The sequence below is a fragment of the Mesocricetus auratus genome, unplaced genomic scaffold, assembly GCF_017639785.1.
Source record: "Mesocricetus auratus isolate SY011 unplaced genomic scaffold, BCM_Maur_2.0 Super-Scaffold_100007, whole genome shotgun sequence".
In the NCBI taxonomy this organism is placed as follows: Eukaryota; Metazoa; Chordata; class Mammalia; order Rodentia; family Cricetidae; genus Mesocricetus; species Mesocricetus auratus.
In genome coordinates, this window is record NW_024429191.1 from 8,686,269 (window position 1) to 8,712,465 (window position 26,197).

Genomic DNA, 26,197 nt, shown 5'->3' on the forward strand with positions numbered 1-26,197 from the left:
AAGCTGACGCAGCAACCTCCAGAAGGAATGTTCAGTTTTGGCCCTAGACTCCGGGAAGCCAGGGGAATCTGGAGTTTCCTTGTGTCAGAGGCCTACAGAGGTCTTTTCTGTCACCTGTCATGGCTGCTAAAGCAGGCAGCTGAGTGAGGGTCTGGTCCCTTCTTTTCTAAATTAGTATAAATGAAGCCCTTGTGTTTAGTTTACCCCTTTTGTTAGACTCTATGTAACAAGTTGCCACAAAGGTAGCAGCTTAAAACAACACAAATTTATTAAATCAAAAATATGTGGATCAACAACTTGGGTGGCTCAGTTGAGTTTTCTGTTGAAGGCTTCATCCTCATGAAGCTAAGGGATTAGAAGATGGAGGAAATTTGTATCCTGTCTCCTGAGCGTTGGCAGAATGTGTTTCCTGGTGATTGCAGACGTCCTGCTGGCTGTCAGTGCCTTATGGCTACTCACAATGCCTGGCCCCTCAACTTTCAAATCCAGAGATTCTCTCTGGTGTTGAGTCCCTCTTACGCTTTAAATCTGTCTGACTTCCTCCGGAGAAACAAAAGGCACGCAGGCCAAATGAGTCACCAGCGGGTCTACCCATCGCTAAAGCTGAAAGAAGTAAATACTAGCAAAAAGGAGAGGGCAGTAGTGTAACTGCAGGGACTCACAGAAAATCCCTGAGTGACAGAAGGTGTGCCTCAAGGAGGAGAAGAGGCAGGGCATGGGCAGCTGGGCTCTTAGCATCTCAGCCTCAGGTGAGAAAGAGAAGCACAGGGGGGGTTGGAGGCTCCCGATTCATGTTATGGAATCTACCAGCATCAGAGGCGCAGGTGACCCTGAATCCAGGGCCTATACTTGGCCACGTTAGTATAGACACCTGGACGGTTGGGCAGGGCACAGCCCTTCCCCCAGCTCACCACACCCACCAGGACCCAGCGGCCAGACTCCAGACAGGTCAGGGGTCCACCAGAGTCACCCTGCAGGAAAAAGGTGAGCTTAGGTCACAGCTCTCCTAAAGCTTTTCAAGGCCACTTTCCTAGGTCCTGTTCCCTGGGGTAGTGGCTCTAGGTTGAGGGTCTGCAACCTCTTGGATCCTAGGTTTTAGGGAGGTAAGAGGCTGGGGAACCAATTCCAGAGGATGTGGGTTAGCAGACACACCTGGCAGGCATCCTTATGGCCCCTGCGGTAGCCAGCACACAGGTTCCCTGGTAGCACTATGCGTTCACCCTGGGGCACATTGGCACCCATGTGGTAGAGGCGGTCACAGGCACGATAGTCCAGCAGTGGCACCCTCACTCCTTGCAAGGGTCGCCCCTCTGGGAGTGGCACTGAGGGAAAAGGAAGAGATCCGAGTCAGAAGAAGGCATGGCTTGGAGTGGGGCTCAGTTGGAATAAGATGAGGGTCTGACTTGCCAACCAGGACTCCTTGAGTCTGAGTGGAAGGGAAGTTTGGGTACTCACGTGTGGCTGGGGTCCTACACTGGGATGGTGACAAACCAGGATTCACAGTCAGAGCCAGAGGAGAATGCCCCCAAGTCCCCATAGCCTGACTATGTATTTTACCTCCTGGGCTGAGGCTGCCCCAGCCAGTGACCCAACATGGAGACCCTGGTGGTGGATGGGATCCTGGTGCAGGCAGGCAGACAGGCTGGATTCGGGCACTCAGGGACACCGGGTGACGAAGCCGCAGCAGTGCCAGGTCACCACGGGCCTCATCCTCAGAGTAATCAGGAGGCAGCAGCACCCGCAGCACAGGAACCAGGAGCTCATGGGATGATGTGACACCCAGACTCAGTGCTCCTAGGAGCACACTGTACTCTGACGGCACTACCCGTCTGCAGAACAGACATGGGGCTGATGGCAACATCCGGAGCCAGCACACAACCCAGGTATCACCCTCGCTTTCCCTCAGGCTTTTTTTTTTTCTTTCTGGAGCTGGAATAGGGAGTGAGAGCTGACCTGGGGAAGCAGTGGGCTGCTGTCAGCACCCACTGGGGTGCAATGAGGGACCCTCCGCACACATGGGCTCCCCGGTGCTGAATGCTTGTCTGCCATGGCCATTCTCCATCTCCAGCATCCCGGCCCCCCACGATTCGGCTGGACATGCGTGGCTGCCCACAAGCTGTGACAGGACAACTGGGCAGTGAGGGTTGGCTGGGACTTGGGACCTGGGAAGTAGGTATGGGAAGGGGGACAGGCCCAAGCTGGGGAGGAGGTAGTTCCCAGACTTCCTTACCTGCACACCTCTGCATTCTGGCTCCTGTAGGAGGAAGCAGGCAAGGGACTAGATTAGGGATTTGGTGCAAGGTAATAGAGCCTGGGTCAGAGATTAGGTAGGAGGTGGAACATATTTGTTACACTGACCTCATGCCAAGCTTCTGTGCCATTGGTAGCCTCCATCGCCCTCCCCAAAGCACTGGGAGGCTGGAGGTGGGCACTAGGCACTATATACATACAGCATACTCAGATTTGAAGAACCCAAGGTCAGTGCCAGAAAGACTCCATGCCTTGGAATGAAGATCAGAATGCCCCACGGTGCTCTAGAGGCACCAGGCTTGGGGAGAGGTGAGGTCGGCAACTTGCAGCTAAAGTCTCTGCTGCAACACCCCTAACCCTTGCCCCACTCACCTAGCAACAACAGGAACAGGATCTGGAGGTGGGAAGCACCCCTCATTCTAATCTTCAAGGCTGGCCTGGGTACAGGTAACGTTACTCAGGGCTTGGCCTTTGGTCTGGAGGGGGCAGGGAGCAGAAGGGAATATTCTAGGCTAGGGGACACATCCAACTCCACCCTGTACCTCTGTGGCAGTTCTGTCTGCCATTAGTTTCGGCTTGACCCTGGACCTAACCCTGCCACCCAGACTCTACACCTCTAGGTGCAGGCTCCATGTGACCAACTCTGACCAAGCATGCCCAACCTCTGAGATCAGGCACTTTAGGCCTCAGGAGGAACCCTGGAACCTCACCCTCCGGACCCCATCTTTCATTTCCTCGAAGCCCTTGGACCCAGCTCTCACCCTTGAAGCCTGGTGTCTTCTCTGGTGACTGGAACCAGGGGAGGGCATGGGGGCTTAAAAGTCAGAGGAGGTGGAAGCCCAGGTAATTAGCAAGGCCAAGGCGGGGCTGCGGCTGCACCTGAAGAGCCTCAAACAAAGATGCTTTGAGAAGAACTTAAGAGGTGCAGGAAAAGGACACCAGGTGCTGAGAAGTGGGGTGGCGTGGGGGGTGGGGGAGCTGCGGTCAGGCCAGGAAGCTCCAGAGGATCCTTGGCAGCTCATCTCTAAACCTGATCCCGAAGCCTTGTGGACCTGCTCGCTGGGGCTTCTGAGCTCTATTGTTCTGCTCAGTAATCCCAGCTCAACCAGGCCAGGGGCCCCACATGACAGCTCAGACCCCAGAACCACACCCTAGATCTCAGGCCTGCAGCTGACTACACACCAAACTCAACCTGGCCAGTCCCTTCTGGGTCCCAGGTCTGTATGAACCTGGAGTAGAGAATGACCAGTTCCAAATTTGGCAAAACACTCATACATATTAACAAATGAGCTCGGTGGTGGTGATGCACACCTTTACTCCTGGCACTCGGGAGGCAGAGGAAGGCAGAGCTGAGTTTGAGGCCAGCCTGGTCTACAGAGTAAGTTCCAGGATGGCCAGGGTCACACAGAGAAACCCTGCTTAAAAAAAAAAACCCACAAACAAGCAAATAAAATAATAATAATAATCAAAAGAGGCAAAAAAGAAAAAGTTCCTTAGGAAATTTTTTTGTAGTTTCAGGAGCCACTCAAAATCACATATATGGGGGGGGGGGCGGGAGGCAGAGGCAGAGGATCTTTGTGAGTTCCAGCTGGTCTATCTGTTGTGCACATAGTCAGGAAGCTCAGTTTCACATGAGCAGGGCTCCGGAGGGACTTGACAGACCACTGGCAGGTCTGCAGTCTGCAACCAGAACCTAGACCAGCTATCATGGTCCCCCGGCTGGGCTGCTCCAGGTGAGCAGTGACGTGTCCAGGAAGTCACACAGTCTCCATAATGTTCTGCAAGGTGCAACTCAGGTATGCTCAAGACTTTATTGGTAAAGGAGATGGGAGGCAACGAGAGCCTGGTCAAGCAGGACGTCCCTGCCCAATACTGAGTGTCCTGGGACTGGGAGGAGCTGATGCTTTGACCCCGAAGCCGCAGCTTCAGAGGCTCAGCTGGGTCTCAGAGCCGGGGGGCCTGGGGCAGAGTGAGGGACAGCAGTAGCAGCACCAGGTCAGGCCTGCATGTACTGCTGAGGCTCATCACGCTCTGGATCCAGCTGTAGTGCTGGCTCACATTGGTGTAGAGGCCAGGCAGCTTGGGCCGCCCGCAGCCTACTCCCCAGCTCACGATTCCAATCTGATACCAGAGACCGTCCACATTGCAGACCAAGGGTCCTCCTGAGTCACCCTGAGGAGCAGCATGAGTGAACCTGAGAGCCTGTGGGTGGGGCTGGGGAAGAGGCCACAGGGGCACCCCTGTGGGGTGGAAGACTGGGTGAGGATCCTACTTCTCCCCCTGGCAACACAGAGCCTCAGCTCCTTCATCAGGAAAGTAGGGCCATGGTTTCTACCTCTGAGGGTCTCAGGGATGGAGAAAAATATCAGAAGTGGAGGTAGAGAGTTATGTTTTTCGGTTGTGTAATTGAGGGCTGTAAGTGATTTCTCGTGTATGATCCCTGAGGACGGGTTGATAGCAGACACGGAGAGAGCCCTCGGGCCTTGGGTGAGGCAGAGTGGGCTTCCTCAGAAGGGCAGGTATACTCACACTACAGGTGTCTGCACTGCCGTCCTCGGCACCAGCACAAAACATGTCACTGCTGATGAAGGGGTGAAGAGAGGGTATCCTGAACAGTTCATGGCACCTGCTGTTGTTTAGGATGGTGACCTGTACTTCCCGGAGGTGGTAGGGTGGTGGCAGAGGTTCTGGGAGTAGGACAGAGACAGAGCATCGTATTAGGGTCTCGTCTACTCTCTAAGGCAGGACCAGTAGGGAGGACACACCTTCCATGGCAGTGGTGTCCCCTACTGATCACCCCACACCACAGACAATCCAGTATGACAGAAGGAACCAATAGGTAGATATGCAGATAACCAGAAGTTTGCCTGAGTCCTGGTCCCTCTGTTTCTGCACCAGAAGGACCAGCTCCTGAGTGGTCAAGTGGACAGATTCCTTTGTCTAAGCACAGACAAAGGAGCTAGGGATGCTGAGAGAGTTTGGGAATACAGGATCCAAGATAGAAATCCCCAAATCCACAGGCTTGGTAGCACATGCCTAGGATTTCAGCATTGAGGTGGCAGGACTGTGAGCTTTAGGCCAGCCTAAAATACAAAGCAAAACATTGTCTTAAAAATATTTCCAGGTTTGGGGCTGGAAAGCTGTTAAGAGCACTTACTGCTCTTGCAAAGGACTCTGATTCAGTTCCCAGAATCCACATGGAAAGTCATAGCTGTCTGTAACTCTATTTCCAGGGAATCTGGTGCCTCTTTTGAACCCCCCAAACTCAGGTACACATACATACACATAAATGCTTAAGAAATATTCCTAGGGCCAATAGGATGGCTCATAGGTAAAAGCACACACAGTGTAAGCCTGACAGCCTGAGTTCAATCCCCACAGAAGCCCGATCACTGTGCTCAGTCTACAGAATCTATGTGAATGTGTGGGGTGTGGAACTGTGTATCCGTCATCTCAGCACCCTACTTCAAGATGGGAGGCAGAGCCGGGCGGTGGTGGCGTACACCTTTAATTCCAGCACTCAGGAGGCAGAGGCAGGCGAATCTCTGTGAGTTCGAGGCCAGCCTGGTCTACAGAGCTAGTTCCAGGACAGCTTCCAAAGCCACAGAGAAACCGTGTCTTGAAAAACAAACAAACAAACAAACAAAAAAGATGGGAGGCAGAGACAGGAGAATTGCCCAGAAATGTAAGGGCCACCAGCCTCCGGTACACCATGCTACAGTAGAAACAGAAAAATAAGCCAGGTGGTGGTGGCACACAACTTTATCCCAGTACTTAGGAGGTAGAGGCAGGTGGATCTGAGTTTGAGGCCAGCCTGGTCTACAGAGTGAGTTCCTGGACAGCCAGGGCTACACAGAGAAAGCTTGTGTCAAATTAAAAAAAAAAAAAAAAGAGCCGGGCATTGGTGGTGCACACCTTTAATCCCAGCACTCGGGAGGCAGAGGCAAGTGGATCTCTGTGAGTTCGAGACCAGCCTGGTCTACAGAGCGGGTTCCAGGACAGTCTCCAAAACATCATAGAGAAACCCTGTCTCAAAAAAAAAAAAAAAAAAAAAAAAGAAAGAAAGGGAAGAAGAACAATACATACTGCTTCAGAACCCCGATCTCCATGTGTGTGTACCATAGGGTGTGTACACGTACACAAAACTCTCTCTCCCTCTCCCACACACACACTAAATAAAAATTAAAACATTCCCCAAGCTGGTGAAAGGTGAAGGAGGACAAGTGCAGAGAAATCCGCTCAGAGACAGACAAGTTATAAACAAACTATGAGAGACAAGGTACTGGAGGCGGGACCCTGGGCTGGCTTCCCTGTGACTCTCCTGTGTGATGAGCACCAGGCTAGTGAGAGCCTTTGTCTTTGTTTTTTTTCTTTTCTTTTTTTTTTTTTTTTGTGGTTTTTCGAGACAGGGTTTCTCTGCGGCTTTGGAGGCTGTCCTGGAACTAGCTCTATAGACCAGGCTGGCCTCGAACTCACAGAGATCCGCCTGCCTCTGCCTCCTGAGTGCTGGGATTAAAGGCGTGCGCCACCACCGCCCGGCAAGAGAGCCCTTGTCTGAGAGGAAGACTGCTAAGAGAGAAGGGAGTTATCAGTTCAAGGGGACTTCAACAAGACCAAAAGTTAGTTTGTTGTTCAGAAACCATGGAGCCTCCCCGCCCCAATTCTAATTCCACCCGCCCCCCTACAGGGTGTGTGATAGCATGTCTGTAATCCCAGAACTCAGTAGGGATCAGGTCGGACCATCAGAAGTTCAAAGCCGTTCTCTGCTAGTAAGTGGAAAGTTTAGGATCAACTTGGGCTACTCACTACCCTACACAAAAAACAAAACAAGAAAGAAAAAGATTCAATTCCCAGGACCCACTTAATAGAAGCATAGAACAGAAGAGAGCAAACTCCTTTTGTAAATTGCTCTCTCTCTCTCTGTCTCTCTCTCTCTCTCACACACACACAGACAAATACAACACACATATAATAACACAGAGTAAAAGGCATTCAAGCTGGAAAGAAAAAAGTGAATTTTAAAGACGGGATGGTATGTGAAAGAAGCCAGACTCACAGGACCGCAAACTGTGTTCCATCTATGTGCAGTATCTGAAAATGATGGCTGCACGCTCAGAAGGCTGGGTTGTGGATATCAGGGGCTGTAGGGAGGGGCTAAGGAGGAGTAAAAGCTGGGTGGAAATAAAGATCCCTGGCTGAACGGTATTGTGAACACACTAAATGGGGTATATTCTTTAGGAGGTTCCTTAAGGGTATGTGAATTAGAACTTAAAAAGAGAGACGCAATTCCCACAAATGCCACAGGGGGGCAACATGAAGACACTAATTTCATGATGGACCCCAACAGAAAAGGCCATCTTCTGTATCCAGAGCCAGCAAATGCAGAGACAGAAAACAAGTCTGGGCTGCCAGGGGCTACAGAATCTAGGGAAATGAGAAGATGGAAAGAAGTGACAGAGGTCCCCCCCTCCTTTTTTTTTTTGAGACAAGGTTACATGTAGTCCTGTAGTGTAGGTTGGTCTGAAACTTGCTATGTAGTCCAGGATATGGAGTCAAGGATAGACTTGAACTCCTGACCTTCCTGCCTTCAATTCCTAAGTGCTGAGATTATACCACCATGCCTCCTGAGGCTCTCCCCGAGACAGGGTTTCTTTGTGTAGCTTTGGATGTCATAGAACTAGCGCTATTGATCAGGCTGGCAGGCTTTCTCTTTGAAATGATGAACATTTTGTAATTAAGAGTGGTGACGGTCTATGACCTCACAACTCTGAACGTACCTGATCTTGGAAGCTAAAGTGTTGAAGGGTCACCCAGTTAGGACTCAGATGAGTGACAAGGGTAAGAGTTTCACAACTTTGTGACTATGCTGCTGACCACTGAACCGCCACACACTTCAGCTCTGTGGAGCTCTTCCATACTTGGGGGTTGTAAAGGAAATCTCAACGTAAAGGAGACTTTCCCTAGAAGGCCTTGAGTCCCCATCCAGGCTGGCTGGGGACTAAAAGCCTGGTAGGAGTCCCTGTCTTGCATGTCTAGAAGAGAAGGCTGCTCCTGGCAGGTGGGAACAAGGAGGGGAGCATGAGGGGAGGAGAATGGAGAGCCGGCAGGCAGGCAGGAGGAGGCTCGCAGGCTCCAGAGGCCCGAGAAGGGCTTTGGGGCCTGCGGTGGCTGAAACACTGAAGGAAGACACCCACCCACCCCTGTTGTCCCTAGTCTCACTCATAGTCTCCTGAAGGACTCCCCAGCCAGTCACCCAGCAGCTGGGCCAGTGCTGGAACTTGAAGGTGGAGGGCTGGACACAGATGGGCTGGATGTACTTGTTATAGGTGACCGAGGAGGCCAGCCTCAGCAGGGCTAGGTCATGGAAGTTCATTGGGTCTTTGGATTTTACAATGATGTCCTTTACCCTGTACCGGCCAGAATAGGCCTTCCTGTTCCAGAGGGATGGCTTGGAAGTAAGCTGTCCAAGCTGGACTGTCCACTTTTCTGGGTCAGTGTACCTTGCAAGGAGGAAGAAAGTCATCAGGCCCCTGGGAGGGTGTGCTGGCCACCAGAGCCCGCGGGACCCCTGTATGAGGTGACACCACAGGGCCAATAGTCCTTATTTCTCATCCTCAATCATTACCAAATCTTTCTCTTGGGTCAAAGACTCCTTGTAGGAACAGAGTCTAAACAGGCCACAACCAGACTCCCTGCTCCTGGGCACTCAGAGGATCTGGAAGACTATTGCCTGCAGTGGTCTCATCAGTTCCTAAGGACACTGCCTGTGCCATCCAAAGAGGACTCAGAAGATGGAGAGGTTGCTATGGGGCCCGAAAAGAACAGAGTCAACACTGGTATGGAGGCTGTAACTCAGCTGACAGAGCGCTTCCTTGTTATGCTCAGTCTCCAGCATTGTACAGCCCAGGCATGGTGGTGCATGCCTGTAATCCCAGCAGGCCAGGAGGTACAGGCAAGCTAATCATCCTCAGCTATGTATGAAGTTCAAGGCCAACCTGGGCCGTACCACCTCACAAAAAACCAACCTTGGCGTGGGCCTAACGTCTGCCTCCTCCTCCAAGGGGAGGTGAAATGAGGCCTGCACCTTGCTGATGTGTTTTGGTTGGGGTCGGTGAGCACAAACGAGCATACCCACACCCACATAGGAATGTTTCAGTAAAGGCTCTGGAAGAATCAGGGCAATGAGGAAGGTTGGTTGTAACCAGCTGCCGCTCAACTTGGAGCTCAGGATATCAGGAGGCGAGTTCAAGATCACCCTATCCAGGCCCCGCCACCCCAGACTCACTGTCTGAAGCAGTGTGCGGCAGTGAGCACCCATCGGCGGCTGAGAAGGCTCCCTGCACAGCGGTGGGACTTCTTCACGCGCAGGCTGGCCTGCCACGGCCAGCGCCCTGGCACGGACTCTGTGCCGCCCACTATCAGTGGCCGGATGTCATTCCGGCGGCCACACGGCACTAGGACAGAGAAACCTGGTTGAGTGGCTGAGGCAGGCCCGGAGCGTCCCCAGGGTACACGTGTGGGGCAGGGGCTGGGGAGAACGGCGCAACCTATCACCCCCTCCTCCGGTATCCTGGGGGTCCTGCAGGAGAGCCAGGAGATGCCGCTGGAAGCAACCCTTGTGGTTTGCAGACGCCCAGCCCTCCCGACGCAGCCCATCAGTCACTTGAGAGGAGCTTCCTCGTGGAGTTCTTGAGACCTGTGGCGGAGAAGAGGAAACGATGAGGCGGCCTCTGTGCGCTCGGCCTGTGTAGGTGTTCCGCGCAGGGTTACATTTCCTCACCTGACGCCTGGCTTTCTTCACGTGATCCTGGGTGGGGCGAGAAGGTAAGCCTCAGTGGACCTCCGCGCTCCCCATCCTCCCCAGTCCAGGTGGATGCATCTTCTTAGCTCACCAGGTTTCCCCAGCACCACGCACACCAGCAGCACCACCACTAGCGGCAACCCGCCCTGCACACCCATGGCCGCCTCTCCGCCGCCGGGAGCTGCTCCAGGCTCAGTGGCGCCCCCTACGGGAGGAGCAGCAGCGTGGGAGTCTTGCTTGCCTACCTTCTCCAAGCCTGACCCCTGATGGGTTCCGTGACACTTTCATGTAGTGCCCCAGCCAGTGACCCACAACCATCCTTTTCTCGTCTGAGCCCGGGGTGCTGGCTGAGGGCCAGGGCCTTGGTCCTACAGAGAGCACACCACAAGAGGAGGCATCCAGCACCCCTAGGAAAACTCATGAGCAGGCCTCAGGGTACACTGGCTTGAAGGCTAGCAATGTGTCACGTGTTGTTAGAGGTGATGGCTTAGCTGGGCGTTGGTGGCGCACGCTTTTAATCCCAGCACTAGGGAGGCAGAGGCATGCGGATCTCTGTGAGTTCGAGACCAGCCTGGTCTACAGAGCGAGTTCCAGGACATGGTCCAAAACAATACAGAGAAACCCTGTCTCAAAAAACCAAAAAAAAAAAAAAAAAAAAAAAAAGAAGTGATGGCTTTTTGCTGAATGTACTCAACAAAGGCTGGCCCGATTTTAGACAAGGCCAGCTGCCATGGAGTAAGTCCTACACACTACATGGGGACCGCCAGAAGCTCCTACTTCTTGTGTAGGGGCGCGGCAGGGCCAACATAAACATGCTGGCTCATCAGTTATCAGCTCTGAATGCCCAGCCAGCTGGACATCCATACCAAAGCCCTCTGGCCCCACAACACTCGGCAGAGTCAGTATATTCAGGCCAAGCTTTGTGTAATAAAGGTCACTTGCCACCATCAGGCTTCCAGATTTCCTTACCAGCCCAGACTAATGAACCACACTTCCTTCTCCCAGTAAGGACACACGAAGTTAACCCAGTACTGCACAACGCCCAAGCGCGAAGACCTGCCCAAGAACTGCACGTCCTTCAGAAGGATGGCGGAAGTGAGGGCAGGAGCTGTCGCTCCGTGGTAAAATGCTTGCTTTGCTGCTCCGGGGTCCTGGGTTTGGTCTCCGGCACCGTGGGGAGGAGCAAAAATAACTGCGATAGTTAATTTTAGTCGTTAGCTTGGCAGGATCTGAAATCGTGAAGAAGGGAGTCTCAGTGAGGGTTATTGAGATCGGGTTGGCCCGTGGGAAGGCTTCTGCCACAGTGTGCGTTCTGTTGCTGTGATAAACACCGTGACCAAAAGTGACCTGGGGAGGGAAGGGTTTGCTTGGCTTACGGGTTACAGCCCTCCATCAACGGGGGCCAAAGCAGAAGTCTGGAGGCAGGAGCCGAGGCCGAGGCCGTGAGGGGTGGTGGTGCTTCTTTCCTGGCTCGCTCGCCTGATTTCCTATACGCCCCAGGACCACCCGTCCAGGGGTGACGCCGCCCACAGTGGGCCTGGCCCTTCCATAGCAACATCAAGAAAATGCCACAGGCCCATCTGATGATGGCAGTTCCTCAGGCGAGCGTCTCTCCTTCCAGGTGACCTAATTCGTGTCAAATTGACAAAGGCTATCCAGAACACCTACCCTAGGGTGGGTAGCACTGATGCGGGGCCTGGACCCCGAGCTGAACGCACAGGAGGGGAGGGGCTAGCATAAGTTTCTCTCAGCTTCTTGACCAGGATGCAGCGTGAGCTGCTGTCCTGAGCTCTTGTCCCTGTGATTGCCTTGCAGTGATGGGGTATAGCCTGGAACTATGAGTCAAAATAAATCCTTTCTCCCCTTATTTATTTATTTACGTATTTACTTTACATGGCCCCAGAACTCACTATCTAGGCCAGGTTGGCCTTGAACTCAGAGAATGGCCTGCCTCTGCTCCCAAGTTCTGCGAATAAAGGTGTGTGCCACCCACTCCTGACCTAATTAATTTTTTTTCAAGATAGGGTTTCTCAGCCGGGCGGTGGTGGCACACGCCTTTAATCCCACTCGAGAGGCAGAGGCAGGCGGATCTCTGTGAGTTCGAGGCCAGGCTGGACCGACAGCCTCCAAAACAATACAGAGAAACCCTGTCTTGTAAAACCAAAAAAAAAAAAAAAAAAAAAAAAAAGGGTTTCTCTGTGGTTTTGGAGGCTGTCCTGGAACTTGCTCTGTAGACCAGGATGGTGCCTAGCTTCTAAATTTTTAAAAAAGATTTATTTAGATTTATGTGTGTGTGTGTTGTGTGATGTGTATGGTATATCAGTTGTGTGTTGTGTGTATGTAGATGGTGTGTGTGATATGTGTGGTGTGTGTGTGCTTGAGTGCAGAAGAGGACCTTGTATCCCCTGGAACTGAAGTCATAGTTGGTTTTGAGTTGTCTGATGTGGCTTCTGGAAATCAGTCTCTGATCTTTTGAAAGAGCAGCAAGCACTCCTAACTGCTGAGCCATCACTCCAGATCCTAAATTACATTTATTTATATTTATTTGTGTGTGCGTGTCTCTGTGTGTGTGTGTGAGTGTGTGTGTGTCTCTGTATGTGCATGTGTGTATGAGTGTGGTTGTGTGTGTGTGTGAGTGTGTGTGTCTCTGTGTGTGCATGTGTGTATGAGTGTGGTTGTGTGTGTGTGTGTGAGTGTGTGTGTCTCTGTGTGTGCATGTGTGTGTGAGTGTGGTTGTGTGTGTGTGAGTGTGTGTGTCTGTGTGTGCATGTGTGTGTGAGTGTGGTTGTGTGTGTGGTTGTGAATGTGGTTGTGTGAGTGTGTGTGTCTGTGTGAGTGTGTCTGTGTGTGTGTGTGTGCGCCCATGCTTAGTGCCACAGCACTAGTGTTGAGCTCGAAGAACAACTTCCAGGAGTTGGTTCTTTCCTTCCAGCATGTGGGTCCCGAGGACTGAATGTGCACTGCCAGCCTTGGTGGGAAGTGTCTTTGCTCTCTTGCCATCTTTCAGGCACTCCTAAGTTACTTTTGTCAGGACTTTTTTTTAATCACAGGTGTGAGGGCCTCTGCAAACATGAGGACCAAGAGAGCCACAATCTGAGAGAGGCGAGAAGGAAATCTAGTTCAACAAAACTCAGCAGCTGGTGTTGGTTCAAACTTCTAGAGTCTGACACTGGGCAGTCTATTGTAGGCTATTTAATTTTTTTCTTTTTTCTTTTGGTTTTTCGAGACAGGGTTTCTCTGTATTGTTTTGGAGGCTGTCTTGGAACTCTGTAGACCAGGCTGGCCTTGAACTCACAGAGATTCACCTGTCTCTGCCTCCCGTGTGCTGGGATTAAAGACTTGCGCCACCACCGCCCGGCCTGTAGTCATATTTAAATCAGTACAATTTGGGAAAAGGTTTCCTGCTGAAACACAACCCCCTGCGCACAAGGAAGCATAATTAGATAAAACTCTTCTCAAAGTACACGTCACTTTTTCCATGGAGATGTGTTCTAGAGACAGTCTACACGTGCCACCTTAAGGGTCTGGGGAAGATCTGGTGTGGTCTCAGGCATCACATAGCACAGACAGCACAGGCTATTAACTATTTCCAGTCCTGCTTGTGGGATCCCCTGCTGGGGGAGCCAGGTATGGCCTATCCCTTCAGGGGTCATCTAGGCTGTTAGTCATATCCATTTCCAGCCTTCTGGGCAGAAGAGGTTATACTTCTATCTCTTCTGTTGAAGAGTCAATCCTGCATGTGAGTACTGGAATTAAAGGCGTGTGCTACTACTGTCTGCTCCCCTTAGAAAGACTTGAGAGGTGTTTGTGTACATTGAACGAGAATTATGTGGGAACAGAGCAATGAGAGAATAAGGGTGCACATAGAAATGTAAACTATAACTTCTGGTCAAAGCATTTTAGCAGAAGGGATGAATGGTAAAACAGACCTAGCTAAAGAAAGAAGCTTTCGGAGAAGCAGAGGTGAGTGGTGTTGAGCTGAGATGCTGGAGCAAATAGTTGAAAAGGGTGAGGTCATGAGAGAAGACCATGGAACACAGCTCTGCATTTGCATCCATCTGTGTTCAAGTCAGGAGATAGGGCTGGGGTCTCTCTATCACTACGTCATTGTTTAATACATATTTCCCACAACAGGGCCTGGGGAGATGGCTCAGTCAGCACAGTGATGGCTAAAATTGGTTGTCAGCTTGATTACATTTGGGATTAACTTAAACCCAAGCGCCTTGATCATTTGAAATGGGACCCAAAATTAGGGTTCCACATTCTCTGTCCCACATAAAAGGATATGGAGGAAGAAAGCTTTTGCTTTTTGCTTGCTTGGGGTCTCCCTCTGAGGCATGTTCATCCTGATCTGATGAACTCCTTTGCTGATATTAGAACCTACTTCTTCAGGGTACCAACATAGACTGAAGAGCAGCTGTGTCATCCCTCCTCAATGACTGAACAACTGGGCTCTTGACCTTTCTTTTGAGAGACAGCAGTTGTTGGGCTAGACAGACCACAGTCTGTAAGCCTTTTTTTTTTTTTTTTTTTTTTTTTTGGTTTTTACGAGACAGGGTTTCTCTATATTGTTTTGGAGGCTGTCGGCCCAGCCCGGCCTCGAACTCACAGAGATCCACCTGCCTCTGCCTCCCGAGTGCTGGGATTAAAGGCGTGCGCCACCACTGCCCGGCTCCTGTAAGCCATTCTAGTAAATACCCTCTAACACGACATTCATTCCATCAGTTCTGTTCCTCTGGAGAACCCTGGCAAATATAGATCCCCAGCATCCACGAAAGAAGCTGGGTATAATGGCATATGTCTGGAATCAAGACAGGAAGATCCCTGGGGCTTGCTGGTCAGCCAGTTTAGCCAAATCAGGGAGTTCCAGGTACACTGAGGAAACTTATCTCAAAAACTAACAAGGAGAGTAATTGAGGAAAACACACAATGCCAACCTCTGGCCTCCATACATGTGTGCAATTCACATGCACCCTTACTCATACACATATATGCATGACACATGCATATTCAAATATATACACAGGCACACACATACACACACACAGACACACAGACACACTTTTTTTTTTCACAACAAAAAGTGTTTGCAGAGAAGCAGGGTTTGACTTTCAGTATTGGGCAGGGAGCTCACAACCCTCTGTACCTCTAGTTACAGAGCATCTGGCACCGTCTTCTGGCCTCCATAGGCACCAGGCACAGAGACAGTGCTTATACATACATAAAACACTCATGCATAAAAGTGAATGAACTTTAGGAAAAAGAGTGCTAAAGTAATATAAAGGGTTTGAGAAACCTGAATAGGTGACAGGGTCTAGAATCCCCATCTCCTAAAAGGGGCCTTTTGGAAGTGGGTTGATGAATTCCGTCTGTGTCAGGGGAAGTGACCGGGGTGGTGAGGTGTGAAGAGGAATAAGTCCATCTCTGTGTTGATTTTTCCCACAGTAACATGATGGACATGGCTGGAAAGGAGAGATCTGCAGCTCTTTGCCATCTGGTGAGACCCCAGGGAGGTTTACCAGTGCCGCAATCAGCAGGTAGCCAGGTACCTGGAGACAGAAAAGGCTGTGGATGGGTGTGAGACCTAAGGACCAGAGATTAACAGGGTAGGCATGGACTCCGGTCTTGGAGGAATTTTCCAACACAGTTGTTTTTTCCTAATCACAACTCTTCCCTTCCTTTCCCTGTTGCCCCCTTTATTTCCCTCCCCATCCTTGTTCTCCCCCACTGTTCCCCCTCCCCTCTCTTCCCCTTCTCTCCCCTCCCTCCCCTATTCTTCCTTCCCTTTCCCTGGCCTTCCCTTCCCATCCCCTTTCTTGGAGAATATTGTATGACTTTTCCTGGGAGAGAAAATAGCAGATGTCTATTCATCCAAGACAGGACACCAACGACAGACCAAAGAAAAGAATCAGCCCCAGTGTAGTTTCGTGAACTAGTGACTTTACTGGGACTATATGTTAGAACATGGATCACTCAAAGGCAGCAGAATCTCCAAAGTACACCCTAGATATGGATGACTCAACCTACAAGCAGCCCTGCCAGCTACATACTTTCCTCCCTCAGCAATCGTTAAAACTGCCTTTATAACCTGAGGGAGGGGCTTTATGGATCTTACCTTCAACTCTCTGAGCCCTCCCCACCCCCACCCCACCCCATGTGTGTGACTGTGTGTGACCAGGTGTGAGCCCTCCCCACCCCCACCCCACCCCATGTGTGTGTGTGACCAGGTGCGTGCTGAGTCCAGAAGTCAACCTCAGGGGTCATTTCTCAGGAGCAATCTACCTTGTTTATTCCCTTCTTTCTTTCCTCCCTTCCGCTCTTCTTTCTTTCTTTCAAGAGTCATTAATTTTTTTGGGGGGTGGGTTTCAAGACAGGGTTTTTCTGTGGCTTATTTACTTTTGAGGCAGAGTCTCTCTACATGGCCCCAGAACTCACTATCTAGGCCAGGTTGGCCTTGAACTCAGAGAATGGCCTGCCTCTGCTCCCAAGTTCTGGGATTAAAGGTATGTGCCACCCACTCCTGACCTAATTAATTTTTGTTTTTCAAGACAGGGTTTCTCTGTGGCTTTGGAGGCTGGCCTAGTAGCGTAGCTCTTGTAGACCAGGCTGGTCTTGAACTCACAGAGATCCACCTGCCTCTGCCTCCCACGTGCTGGGATTAAAGGTGTGCTCCACCACCGCCCGGCAAGATTCATTAATTTATTTTATATGCTTGAGTGTTTTGCCTGCATGAATCTAAGGGCACCACATGCAGGCAGTGCCCATGAAGGCCAGAAGAGGGCACTAGATCCTCTGGAACTAAAGTCACAGATGACTGTGAGCTGTTATCTGGGTACTAAGAATCCAAGCTTGGGCCCCTGCAATGGCACCAAGTGCTCTTAATTGCTGAGCTGTCTCTCCAGCTCTCTACCCTGGCTTGTTTGTTTTGAGACAGAATTTCTCAGTGGAGCCTGGGGCTTGCTCATGAGCCTGGCCTACAAGCTCTTGAAGTCTGTCTCCACCTCCCCAGCATTAAGATTATAAGTGAGCCGGGCGTTGGTGGCCCACGCCTTTAATCCCAGCACTCGGGAGGCAGAGGCAGGCGGATCTCTATGAGTTCGAGACCAGCCTGGACTACCAAGCGAGTTCCAGGACAGCCTCCAAAGCCACAGGGAAACCCTGTCTCGAAAAACCAAAAAAAAAAAAAAAAAAAAAAAAAAAAAGATTATAAGTGAACGACACCATACCTGACTTTTTATACACATGCTAGTACTCAGACTCAGGTCTTCAGGCTTGTGCAAGCACCTAACGGACTGAGCTGTTTTCCCAGCTCTCTGAGTTTTCTAGTTTTCTGGCTACTATATTCCTCCCTCCTTTCTCTAGGAGGGACTGTTTGAATTCAGAGGAAACGGCTATGTTACAGTGGCAGTGACGGTGGGTGAATCCAGGGCCTCTCGAAGCTGGGCAAATGCTCTACCACCAGGCTACGTCTTCAGTTCTCCCTTTCCCTTTTATTAAGAAGGGTCTTGCTGGGTGTTGGTGGCGCATGCCTTTAATCCCAGCACTCGGGAGGCAGAGGCAGGCGGATCTCTGTGCGTTCGAGACCAGCCTGGACTACCAAGCGAGTTCCAGAACAGCCTCCAAAGCCACAGAGAAACCCTGTCTCAAAAAACAAACAAACAAACAAACAAAAAAATGGGTCTCAGTCCACCGCCTGGTCGGGTCTTCAACGTGTGACGCGCCGCCTCGCCTCTCTTAGGTGCACCACCGTGCTCAGCTCCAGCACCGTTTCTAGAAAAACTCCTAAGATCTTACATGCCCTTTATTCTCAAGACTGGTTGTGAATCATGAGACTTCAGTCTCTTTTGCTTTTTTTTTTTTTCCGTGACAGGGTTTCTCTGTGGCTTTGGAGGCTGTCCTGGAACTCGCTTTGTAGACCAGGCTGGCCTCGAACTCACAGAGATCCACCTGCCTCTGCCTCCCGAGTGCTGGGATTAAAGGTGTGCGCCACCAACACCCGGCTCAGTCTCTTTTGCAAACACAAGAGTCTATCACATGGTTGATGAATGTATTTACTATCTTGCAGGATTCTAACAAGATTTCTGTATATCATCCAGTGAGTGCACATGGGTAAAGAGATTATCATTTTTTTAATTCTCTCATAAATCAATCCTTCCTTCATTCTTCCCTCCTTCCCCATTGTCCTCGCTGTCTTTCTCAGGGTCCCCTGTAGCCCAGGTTGGCCTCTGTCTTAGTTACTGTTCTATTGCTGTGAAGAGACCATGACCAAGGCAGCTCTAAAAATGAAAGTGTCTTAGTCAGGGCTATTATTGCTGTGATGAAATACCATGACCAAAAGTAATTCAGGAAAGGATTTATTCAGCTTGTACTTTTATATCACTGTTTATCAGTGAAGGAAGTCAGGACAGGAACTCAAACAGGGCAGGAACCTGGAGGCAGGAGCTGGCACAGAGGCCATGGAGTGGGCTGCTTACTGGCCTGCTCCCTAGGGCTTGCTTGGCCTGCTTTATTATAGAACCCAAGTCCACCAGCCCAGGGGTGGCCCCACCCACCGTGAGCTGGCTTCTCTCCCAGGAATCACTAATTGTGAAAATGCCCTACAGGCTTGCCTGTGGTCTGATCTTAGGAGACATTTTCTTGATTGAGAGTCTTTTCTCTGATGACTCTAGCCTGTGTTGAGTTGACATGGAACTATCCAATGTAGAAAATGTTTAGCCGGGGTCTTACAGTTTCAGAGGATTTGTACATTCTCATCATGGTGGCAGGTAGACAGGCATGGTACCGGAACAGCATCTGAGAGTGTTACTATGGACCCCCAGTGACACATCTCCTCTGACAAGGCCACACCTCCTAATTCTTATCCTCCAGCTGGAGACCAAGCATTCAGATGTGTGAGCCTATGGGGGCCACTCTCACTCAGACCACCGCAGCATCAAGCTCAGCCTGGAGGCCTAGGATGACTCTGAGTGATGACTCACTGGTCTCCACCCACCGAGTACTGGAATTGCAGGTGTGTGCTATGCTCCACACGTGGTTTATGTGATCAAAAGCAGCTTCATGCATGCTAGGCAGGCATTCTACCAACTGAATGATATCCTAAGTTCTTGTTTCCCTTTTCTTTTTAAATTCCAAATGCATTGGTGAACAGATTGCACACAGGATGAAAGTGGTTGCAGAAATGTAATATTGGATCCAATACTAGTGTTCTTAAGTCTGAAGCATAAGGTTACTTTACCCTGATTAAAGCCATACTGCAGCTGTGATGTAATCACCGTGCATGATTTTTTTTTTCAGTGCGACATTTGGGATGTTTGGAAGGCCACTGAGCCTTTCCATGGGTAACGCCTTCTTGGAAGGCATTTCTTAGAGACTGAGTGGAGGGTAGCCAACAGAATAGAAACTTCTGGAGAAGTGGAGAAGACAAATAACACAGGAGTCCAAAAGATGTCTCAGTGCCTCCTGCTCCAGGCTGGCAAGCCCTTCTGCCTACACAATTTCTAACCAAGTCCCCTGGAGCCAAAGGGCCAGCATGTCTGCCCTCTAGTGGGCAGTGATGGACATGAAGGCACCTGCTCTATGTGTTCTCATGGCAAGGACATTTTAGCCTTTCCTGGTGACTTCTGGACTCTGGGGGGAACATGAATGGCTGATGGGGCAGAATGAGGAGGACATTTTCTAGTAGACCCTGGGAATCAGCTCAGGTCCACCCGTTCCCTTCCATCTGCTGGGGCCTTGGACCCTGCAACAAGAGCTGAAGGTGGGATTCCCCGGCTTTGCCCCTGTGGGCCTTGACCGCACCCAGAGTCTCAGTTCCAGTGCTGAGGGTGTGATCAGAGCAGCTCCTGGGGAGCCTGGGGGTGCGCCCTGTGGTTGGTGCCGTGCCAGGCACACTGTGCTCTGGTCCTGCATCAACAGAAGATCTGTAGATGCTGTGGTTCCTGGATCAGGATGGGAAAGACCATAGGACCTCAGAGCATGCAGCATGTGTGGAGGCCAGGGTCTCTGTGCTCAGGAACAGTGGCAGTGTTACGCCTCTCTCAAGGCTTCAGGGCAGGTGTGGAGGGTGAGCCCCACCCAGGGCGAGCCCAGAAATCCGCACAAGAGCTACAGTCACCTTCCTTCTTCCTGGAGTGCCTGGAAACCTCTGGCCCCCAGCAGGTGTATCATGGAGCTGGCCCTGCCTGCCATCCTGTTTATTCTTTTTCCTGGAGCCCTTCTGGGAAGCGAGAACCTCATAACCGATTCCTATAGCGTGTCTCCTACGATAGACAGTAGTCACACTAACCTGGATTCAGGTAAGATGGGTGGGTGGGGACAGTAGCTTCAGGAAGACACGTGGAGTGTACGTTTTGTTGCCAGGTGGGTTTTTCGTTTGTTTGTTTTTGTTTTTATTTTATTTTTTAGTTTTATTCTGTTTCTTTTAGCTTTGAGACCAGATCTCATTGTAGGCCAGACTGGCCTCCACTTTATTATGTGGACAAAATTAGCCTTCTGATTTTGATCCTCCTGCCTCAGCATTCAAGTCCTGGGCATACAGGAAGGAGACAGCAGGAGCATAGTTTAGAGGCCGACCAGAGAGGTGTCTGACCCTGGCTTCTCGAGGTCTTATATGAGGCAGAGGCTGTTAGGGGCCAGGCACGGGGTACATCCTCTGGCCCCTACTGGTCAAGTCCCAGGGGCTGTGACAAATAAGGCAGGTTTGAGGTATACAGGAGGGCAGAGTAGCCCTGTGTCACTCAATTCTACTGATTCCTTGCAGTGTGTGGACGTCCCAGGGCCTCAGGCCGCATCGTGTCGGGAGAGGATGCCCAGCCAGGCCAGTGGCCTTGGCAGGTCAGCGTGAGGGAGAATGGGGAGCACGTGTGTGGGGGCTCCCTGATTGCTGAGAAGTGGGTGTTGACAGCTGCCCACTGCTTCAGCCAGTGAGTGTCTCCCTAAGGGTCATGTGGGCGGGGCCGGCTGAACTTCTCTACATTCCTCTCATTTCTCCATCTGAACCACAACTTCTGCCTACTATGACAGGAGATAAGGCAGGGCCATGTTTCTTTAGCATCAAAATTACCTGGCTTTAGGCTGGCCCTGGTGGGTCAGTCACCTGGTCTTGGGTATAGAGGATGGCTCAGAGGGTAGGAGGGCTTGTTATACAAGCATGAGGACCTGAGTTCAAATTACCTGCCCCAATTCGTGTAAAAAGCTAGGTGTGACCAGTACTGGGGGTGTATGTGGAAACAGGAGGAACTCAGGGGATTGCTGAGCTCTAGTGTAGCTCTAGGTTCTTCGAGAATTCCCATCTCAAGGTCAAGAGTAACAGAGATAGAGCAGGGCATCTGATATCATTCTCTGTTTTCTGTACATGCACAGGAGTGTGCACACCCACCAACACACACACAGACACACCAACACACAGACACACACACAGAGACATACCCATCAACACACAGACACACACAGAGACATACCCACCAACATACAGATATACCACCAACACACAGACACATACACACAGACACACCCACCAATATATAGATATACCCACCAATACACAGACACACCTACCAACACACAGACACACACACAAACACACAGACACACCGACTAACACTCAGACATACACATACACCAACACACAGACACACACTAACACACAGGCACAGCCACCAACGTACATACACACACAGACACACACACAGACACACCCACCAACATACACACAAACACAGAATCAACAGCTCCTGAAAACAGCCCTTAAGAAACCAAGGTCTTTGTGTAAGTGTATGTACATGAGTGAAGTATTTGTTCGTGTGTGTGTGTGTGTGTGTGTGTGTGTGTGTGTGTGTGTGTGTGGGCACAAACATGCCACAATGAGTGTGTGAAGGTCAAAGGACAACCTCAGGTGTCATTCCTTGCCTTTCACCTTGGTTTTTGAGGCAGGGTCTCTCTTTTTGTCCACTGCTGTGTACACCTGGTCAGGAAGTATTTATTAATTCTCCTGTCTTCACCTTCTACCTCTCTACAGGGACAGGCTGGGATTGAGGTGTGAACAGTGCTGGGCCTGACTTTTATGTGGGTTGTGGGGATCCAAATTCAAGTCTTTATGCTTGTACCACAAGTATTCTTACACATTGACCCATCTCCCCAGCACCTCAAGAATCCAAGGTTTTTGGGCTGGAGAGATGGTTCAGAGGATAAGAGCACTGCCTGCTCTTCCAGAGGTCCTGAGTTCAATTCCCAGCAACCACATGGTGGATCTCACCAATCTGTAATGAGATCTGGTGCCCTCTTCTGGCCTGTGGGCATACAGACATGTTGTATACATAATAAATAAATAAATGTTAAAAAAAAAGAATCCAAGGTTTTGAATGTACTGCTCAATAGTCTGATGGCCTTTTGATGGGTAACATGACTTTGCTAGTTGTGTTCCATACCTGAAAAATGGAAGAAATGACAGAAAACTTATGCGTTACAATGATCATTAATGATGGCCATTAAAAGGGGGTGCTTAGCTCTCAGAAAAGCTCAGTGGCAATATTGGATAGTAGAGCCTCCCCATAAAGATTGTCTTTTTCACCCATTGTCCTTCCCATTTTCCCCAGGGACCAGAGTTTGTCTGTCTACACAGTACTGCTGGGTACCATCTCCTCCTACCCTGAGTCCAGTGAACCCCATGAGCCGAGAACTGTGGCCCAGTTTATCAAGCACCCGAGCTACTCAGAAAATGAGCACAGTAGTGGAGACATTGCCCTGGTGCAGCTGGCTTCATCCGTCTCCTTTGGTGACTACATCCTTCCAGTCTGCCTCCCGAGACCTGGAGACCCCCTGGGCCCTGGCACCCAGTGCTGGGTCACTGGCTGGGGATACATTGCCACAAATCAACGTAAGGATGTTTGGAGCTGGTGCCAGGGCAGGGGGAGAGTGGAGATGTGTGTTCAGCAAGGGCCAGTCTTGATACCTTCCCTGTGGTCAGCCCCAACCCTCAGACAGGACCCATATGGAGTCTATGCAAAGAATGTCCACCACAGAGGGTGCATTGACACATTGCCACACTAGCTCATCACCAGCCGACTGCTGCTGGCCCTCAGGCATCCTCTTGGAGTCTAATAACCAGAAGGATAGTGTTACAGTCAGCAATGGGTTGAGGGATTCCGATTCAGTCTGCATTACAGCCTTCCTGCTGCCTTTGCTGCCACGGCCTTTGTGGACAGTGCTTGCCAGGGACTCAGTTTTGACAGGACAGCCTTCACAATCTGATGGGGACCTGGTTCTTCCTCTTGTCAGTGAGCTCTCAAGAAAGCTAACCTGGTGGGGTTAATGCCGGAGGCTCATGGCACGATGCTGCCTCAGGCATTTCCGTTTCCAGCTGCGTCAGCATGGCCCCCAGCCCTGCCGTTGTATTTGTGATCTCACCTTGTTTTAGTGCTCTGAGACTCATGACAAATCAGAGTTCAGGAGCCCAGAACCCTGAAATGAAGGTATTATCTGGGCCTCAACCCTTTCAGGGCTCTAGGGAGGCTTTTGACCTTCACCTCTGCCAGCACTGGGTGATCCTTTGTTCTTAGCTGTGTCACTCCAGTCTTGGCCTTAGGGTTCACACAGCCCTCCATTGTCGTGTGGTCCCCTCTCTGTGTCTGTTAAGAGCCTCTCATCTTGATCTACTGTGACACCATCTTAGCCAGTCACATCTGCAAGTCTCCTGCTTGATGATAAAGTTACATTCTGAAGTTTTGGGTAGACATGAATTTGGGACCACATTGTTTAACCCACTGGGCATCTAAGTCACCTTCGACTTGATATTTGGAACGTTAAGAAGAGTAGGGTCCCGTGATGGGTGTGACTTGACCACAGGCCAGTGTTCTGAAGTCAGCTACAGGCTCGTGCTTATTGTCCTGTGTCCTCTGCCCGCGCACATCCCATCCCATTGTCCTGACACTGGGAGAGAAGCTGAGACCCACAGAGCCATCATACATCTTGTGTGCCCAGCTGGGGGAGGAAGAGCAAAGATCTCCCCAGTTTGTGACCATGAGGACGAATCTACGTCCTCATTCTGGGATGCCACCTCTGCAAAGCTGTCAGGGTTTCATGGGGGGGTGAAACAAGGTCCTGTTCAGAGAAGCAGAAGAAATGACCCTGGCTGTGGGGCTCAGTTAAACATGCGGAACTGGGAGGAGATGAAGTGTCCCCTTCCCCTAACTCTACTCTCTCCCAACTCTAGCTCTCCCACCACCTTTTACCCTGAAGGAGTTGCAAGTGCCTCTTATTGATGCTCAGACCTGCAATGACTACTACCAGGATAACTCCATTTCCAGCACGGAGCCCGTCATTTTTGGAGACATGCTGTGCGCTGGCTTCAAGGAAGGCGAGAAGGATGCCTGTAATGTGAGTGAGTCACATCCAGACAGTGACACCTCACCAGTAACTCCAGTGGGCAGGGTGCTCTTCTCCCCATCACATCAGAACCTTCCAGGAGGGCTGGGCATCTTAAAAACAACAGTACCAACACACACACACACACACACACACACACACACACACACACACACACACACACACACACGTACGAGAGAGAGAGAGAGAGAGAGAGAGAGAGAGAGAGAGAGAGAGAGAGAGAGAGAGAGAGAGAGTGCAACACTAAGAGCCTTTGACTGTGTTTTCAAGAGGAGCAAGCCACATTTAAGTTTGCTTGGTTGGTTTTATCCTGTCTCGTTTGCTCTTCTACACACCCTGACTGCCAAATACCTCTTAATTGTTACTTCAAAGAGATGTTCTAGACAAAACCAAACAAACCGAAGTAAGCAGCACTGTCAGAAGCTCTGAAGTAAGCAGCACTGTCAGAAGCTCTGAAGTAAGCAGCACTGTCAGAAGCTCTGAAGTAAGCAGCACTGTCAGAAGCTCTGAAGTGGCCCCTGCTCTCAGCTCTGAACACACAGCCAGCTGTGGCACAGAGTTCATATTTTATTTAGAGACAGGGTGTGGCTGCTAGGGGCTCTACTCTCCTTCAGTTCTCAGATCACCCATTCCTGAAACCTTCTAGAAACTTCCAATTCATTGATCCTGTCTACTATGATGAATAGTCAGGCGGGACTGGATTGGATGGAGAGTTTTGATTTCCTACCTGTATAACAAAGGCTGCAGACTCAAGCAACACTTTGGATCCCTTTTTTCTTCTCAGGGTGATTCTGGAGGTCCCCTGGTCTGTGACATTAATGGTGTCTGGATCCAGGCAGGGGTGGTGAGTTGGGGATCCGACTGTGCTCTGCCCAAGAGACCAGGTGTGTACACCAATGTCAGCGTCTACACCTCATGGATTGAGAACACGATGTGGAACTCAGCCCTAGAAGTGAAGAGCTTCTCTCTGAGCCTTGCAGGGACCTCAGTCTCTGGCCTGTTCCTGTTCCTGGCATCCCTGGCTAGCTCCTTCCTCTTCCTGGGGCCCTAACCTGCAATTTCATTATCTCAGCCGCTATATTTGGAACTTTTGCCCTCTCTCTGCTCCTAGGCTAGAGTGACTTCTCTCAGGACCCCCTTCTAGTGCCCTCCATGTATAGTTACCTGCAGACAAGCACCCCATCTGTACTCTGCTCTCCAGGGACCCTCTCCTCACCCCACAGAAGCATCCTAACTCCCACATCATTAAGATCCCTGGGACCATCAGCTAAGCTCTAGTTTTCTGGCCCCCATTGGCCCTCGGCTGCCTCTCACTCCCTGGGGTGTCTGTGGATTTTCAGGGGTGGAGGGACAGGAATCTTTCTTGCCTCTCACTCGAGGGTGGAGCCACCTTTAAGGGTATCCTTTGGTGGCTTCTGTGACTGGGCTGGTCTCTCTATAGTGAGGCTATATCTGAAGCAATAAAGACTGGATACAGCAGGACACATTTCCCCAGTGTGTGGTTCCTCCTACGCCCACGAGCTTCAGTTTCCACAGGCATCCAGAGGATGCCCCTACATGTCTATATGTGCAAACATCATCCACATAGTGTCACCAGACTCTTGGCACTCCTGTGTGCACATTGCTCTCAGCCCCGTCACTCAGAAGCAGGACAAATAAGGGTTGGAAACTGAAGCTTGTCCAGTTCCTCTTGGTTCAGCATCCTTCCTCTAGGAATGGCAGAGCAGCATTTCCTGAAGAGACCATTGGCAGGACTGGGATAAT

At 50.7% G+C, this 26,197-nt stretch overlaps 3 protein-coding genes across 3 annotated transcripts; 1 reads left to right on the forward strand and 2 right to left on the reverse strand.

Annotated features, from left to right (window-relative positions):
• Positions 1-245: 245 nt before the first annotated feature.
• Prss33 (serine protease 33) lies at positions 246-2,727 on the reverse strand. Its single transcript, XM_005081639.3, has 6 exons — positions 2,623-2,727; positions 2,231-2,254; positions 1,954-2,116; positions 1,558-1,829; positions 1,153-1,322; positions 246-971 (listed from the first exon to the last, which is right to left on the reverse strand). Exons 1-6 carry the CDS (start codon positions 2,666-2,668, stop codon positions 813-815), a joined length of 834 nt encoding a protein of 277 aa, XP_005081696.1. The 5' UTR covers positions 2,669-2,727; the 3' UTR covers positions 246-812.
• Positions 2,728-4,047: 1,320 nt separating this feature from the next.
• LOC101839764 (serine protease 41) lies at positions 4,048-10,209 on the reverse strand. Its single transcript, XM_005081741.2, has 7 exons — positions 10,143-10,209; positions 10,031-10,057; positions 9,914-9,946; positions 9,536-9,704; positions 8,470-8,750; positions 4,780-4,937; positions 4,048-4,422 (listed from the first exon to the last, which is right to left on the reverse strand). The coding sequence occupies exons 1-7, from the start codon at positions 10,207-10,209 to the stop codon at positions 4,195-4,197; spliced, it is 963 nt and encodes a 320-aa protein (XP_005081798.1). The 3' UTR covers positions 4,048-4,194.
• Positions 10,210-20,160: 9,951 nt separating this feature from the next.
• On the forward strand, positions 20,161-25,915 carry LOC101835870 (serine protease 33-like). The gene is made up of 5 exons (XM_005081638.2): positions 20,161-20,346; positions 20,811-20,973; positions 22,645-22,925; positions 24,261-24,424; positions 25,218-25,915. The coding sequence occupies exons 1-5, from the start codon at positions 20,217-20,219 to the stop codon at positions 25,482-25,484; spliced, it is 1,005 nt and encodes a 334-aa protein (XP_005081695.1). The 5' UTR covers positions 20,161-20,216; the 3' UTR covers positions 25,485-25,915.
• The last annotated feature ends 282 nt before the right edge of the window (positions 25,916-26,197 follow it).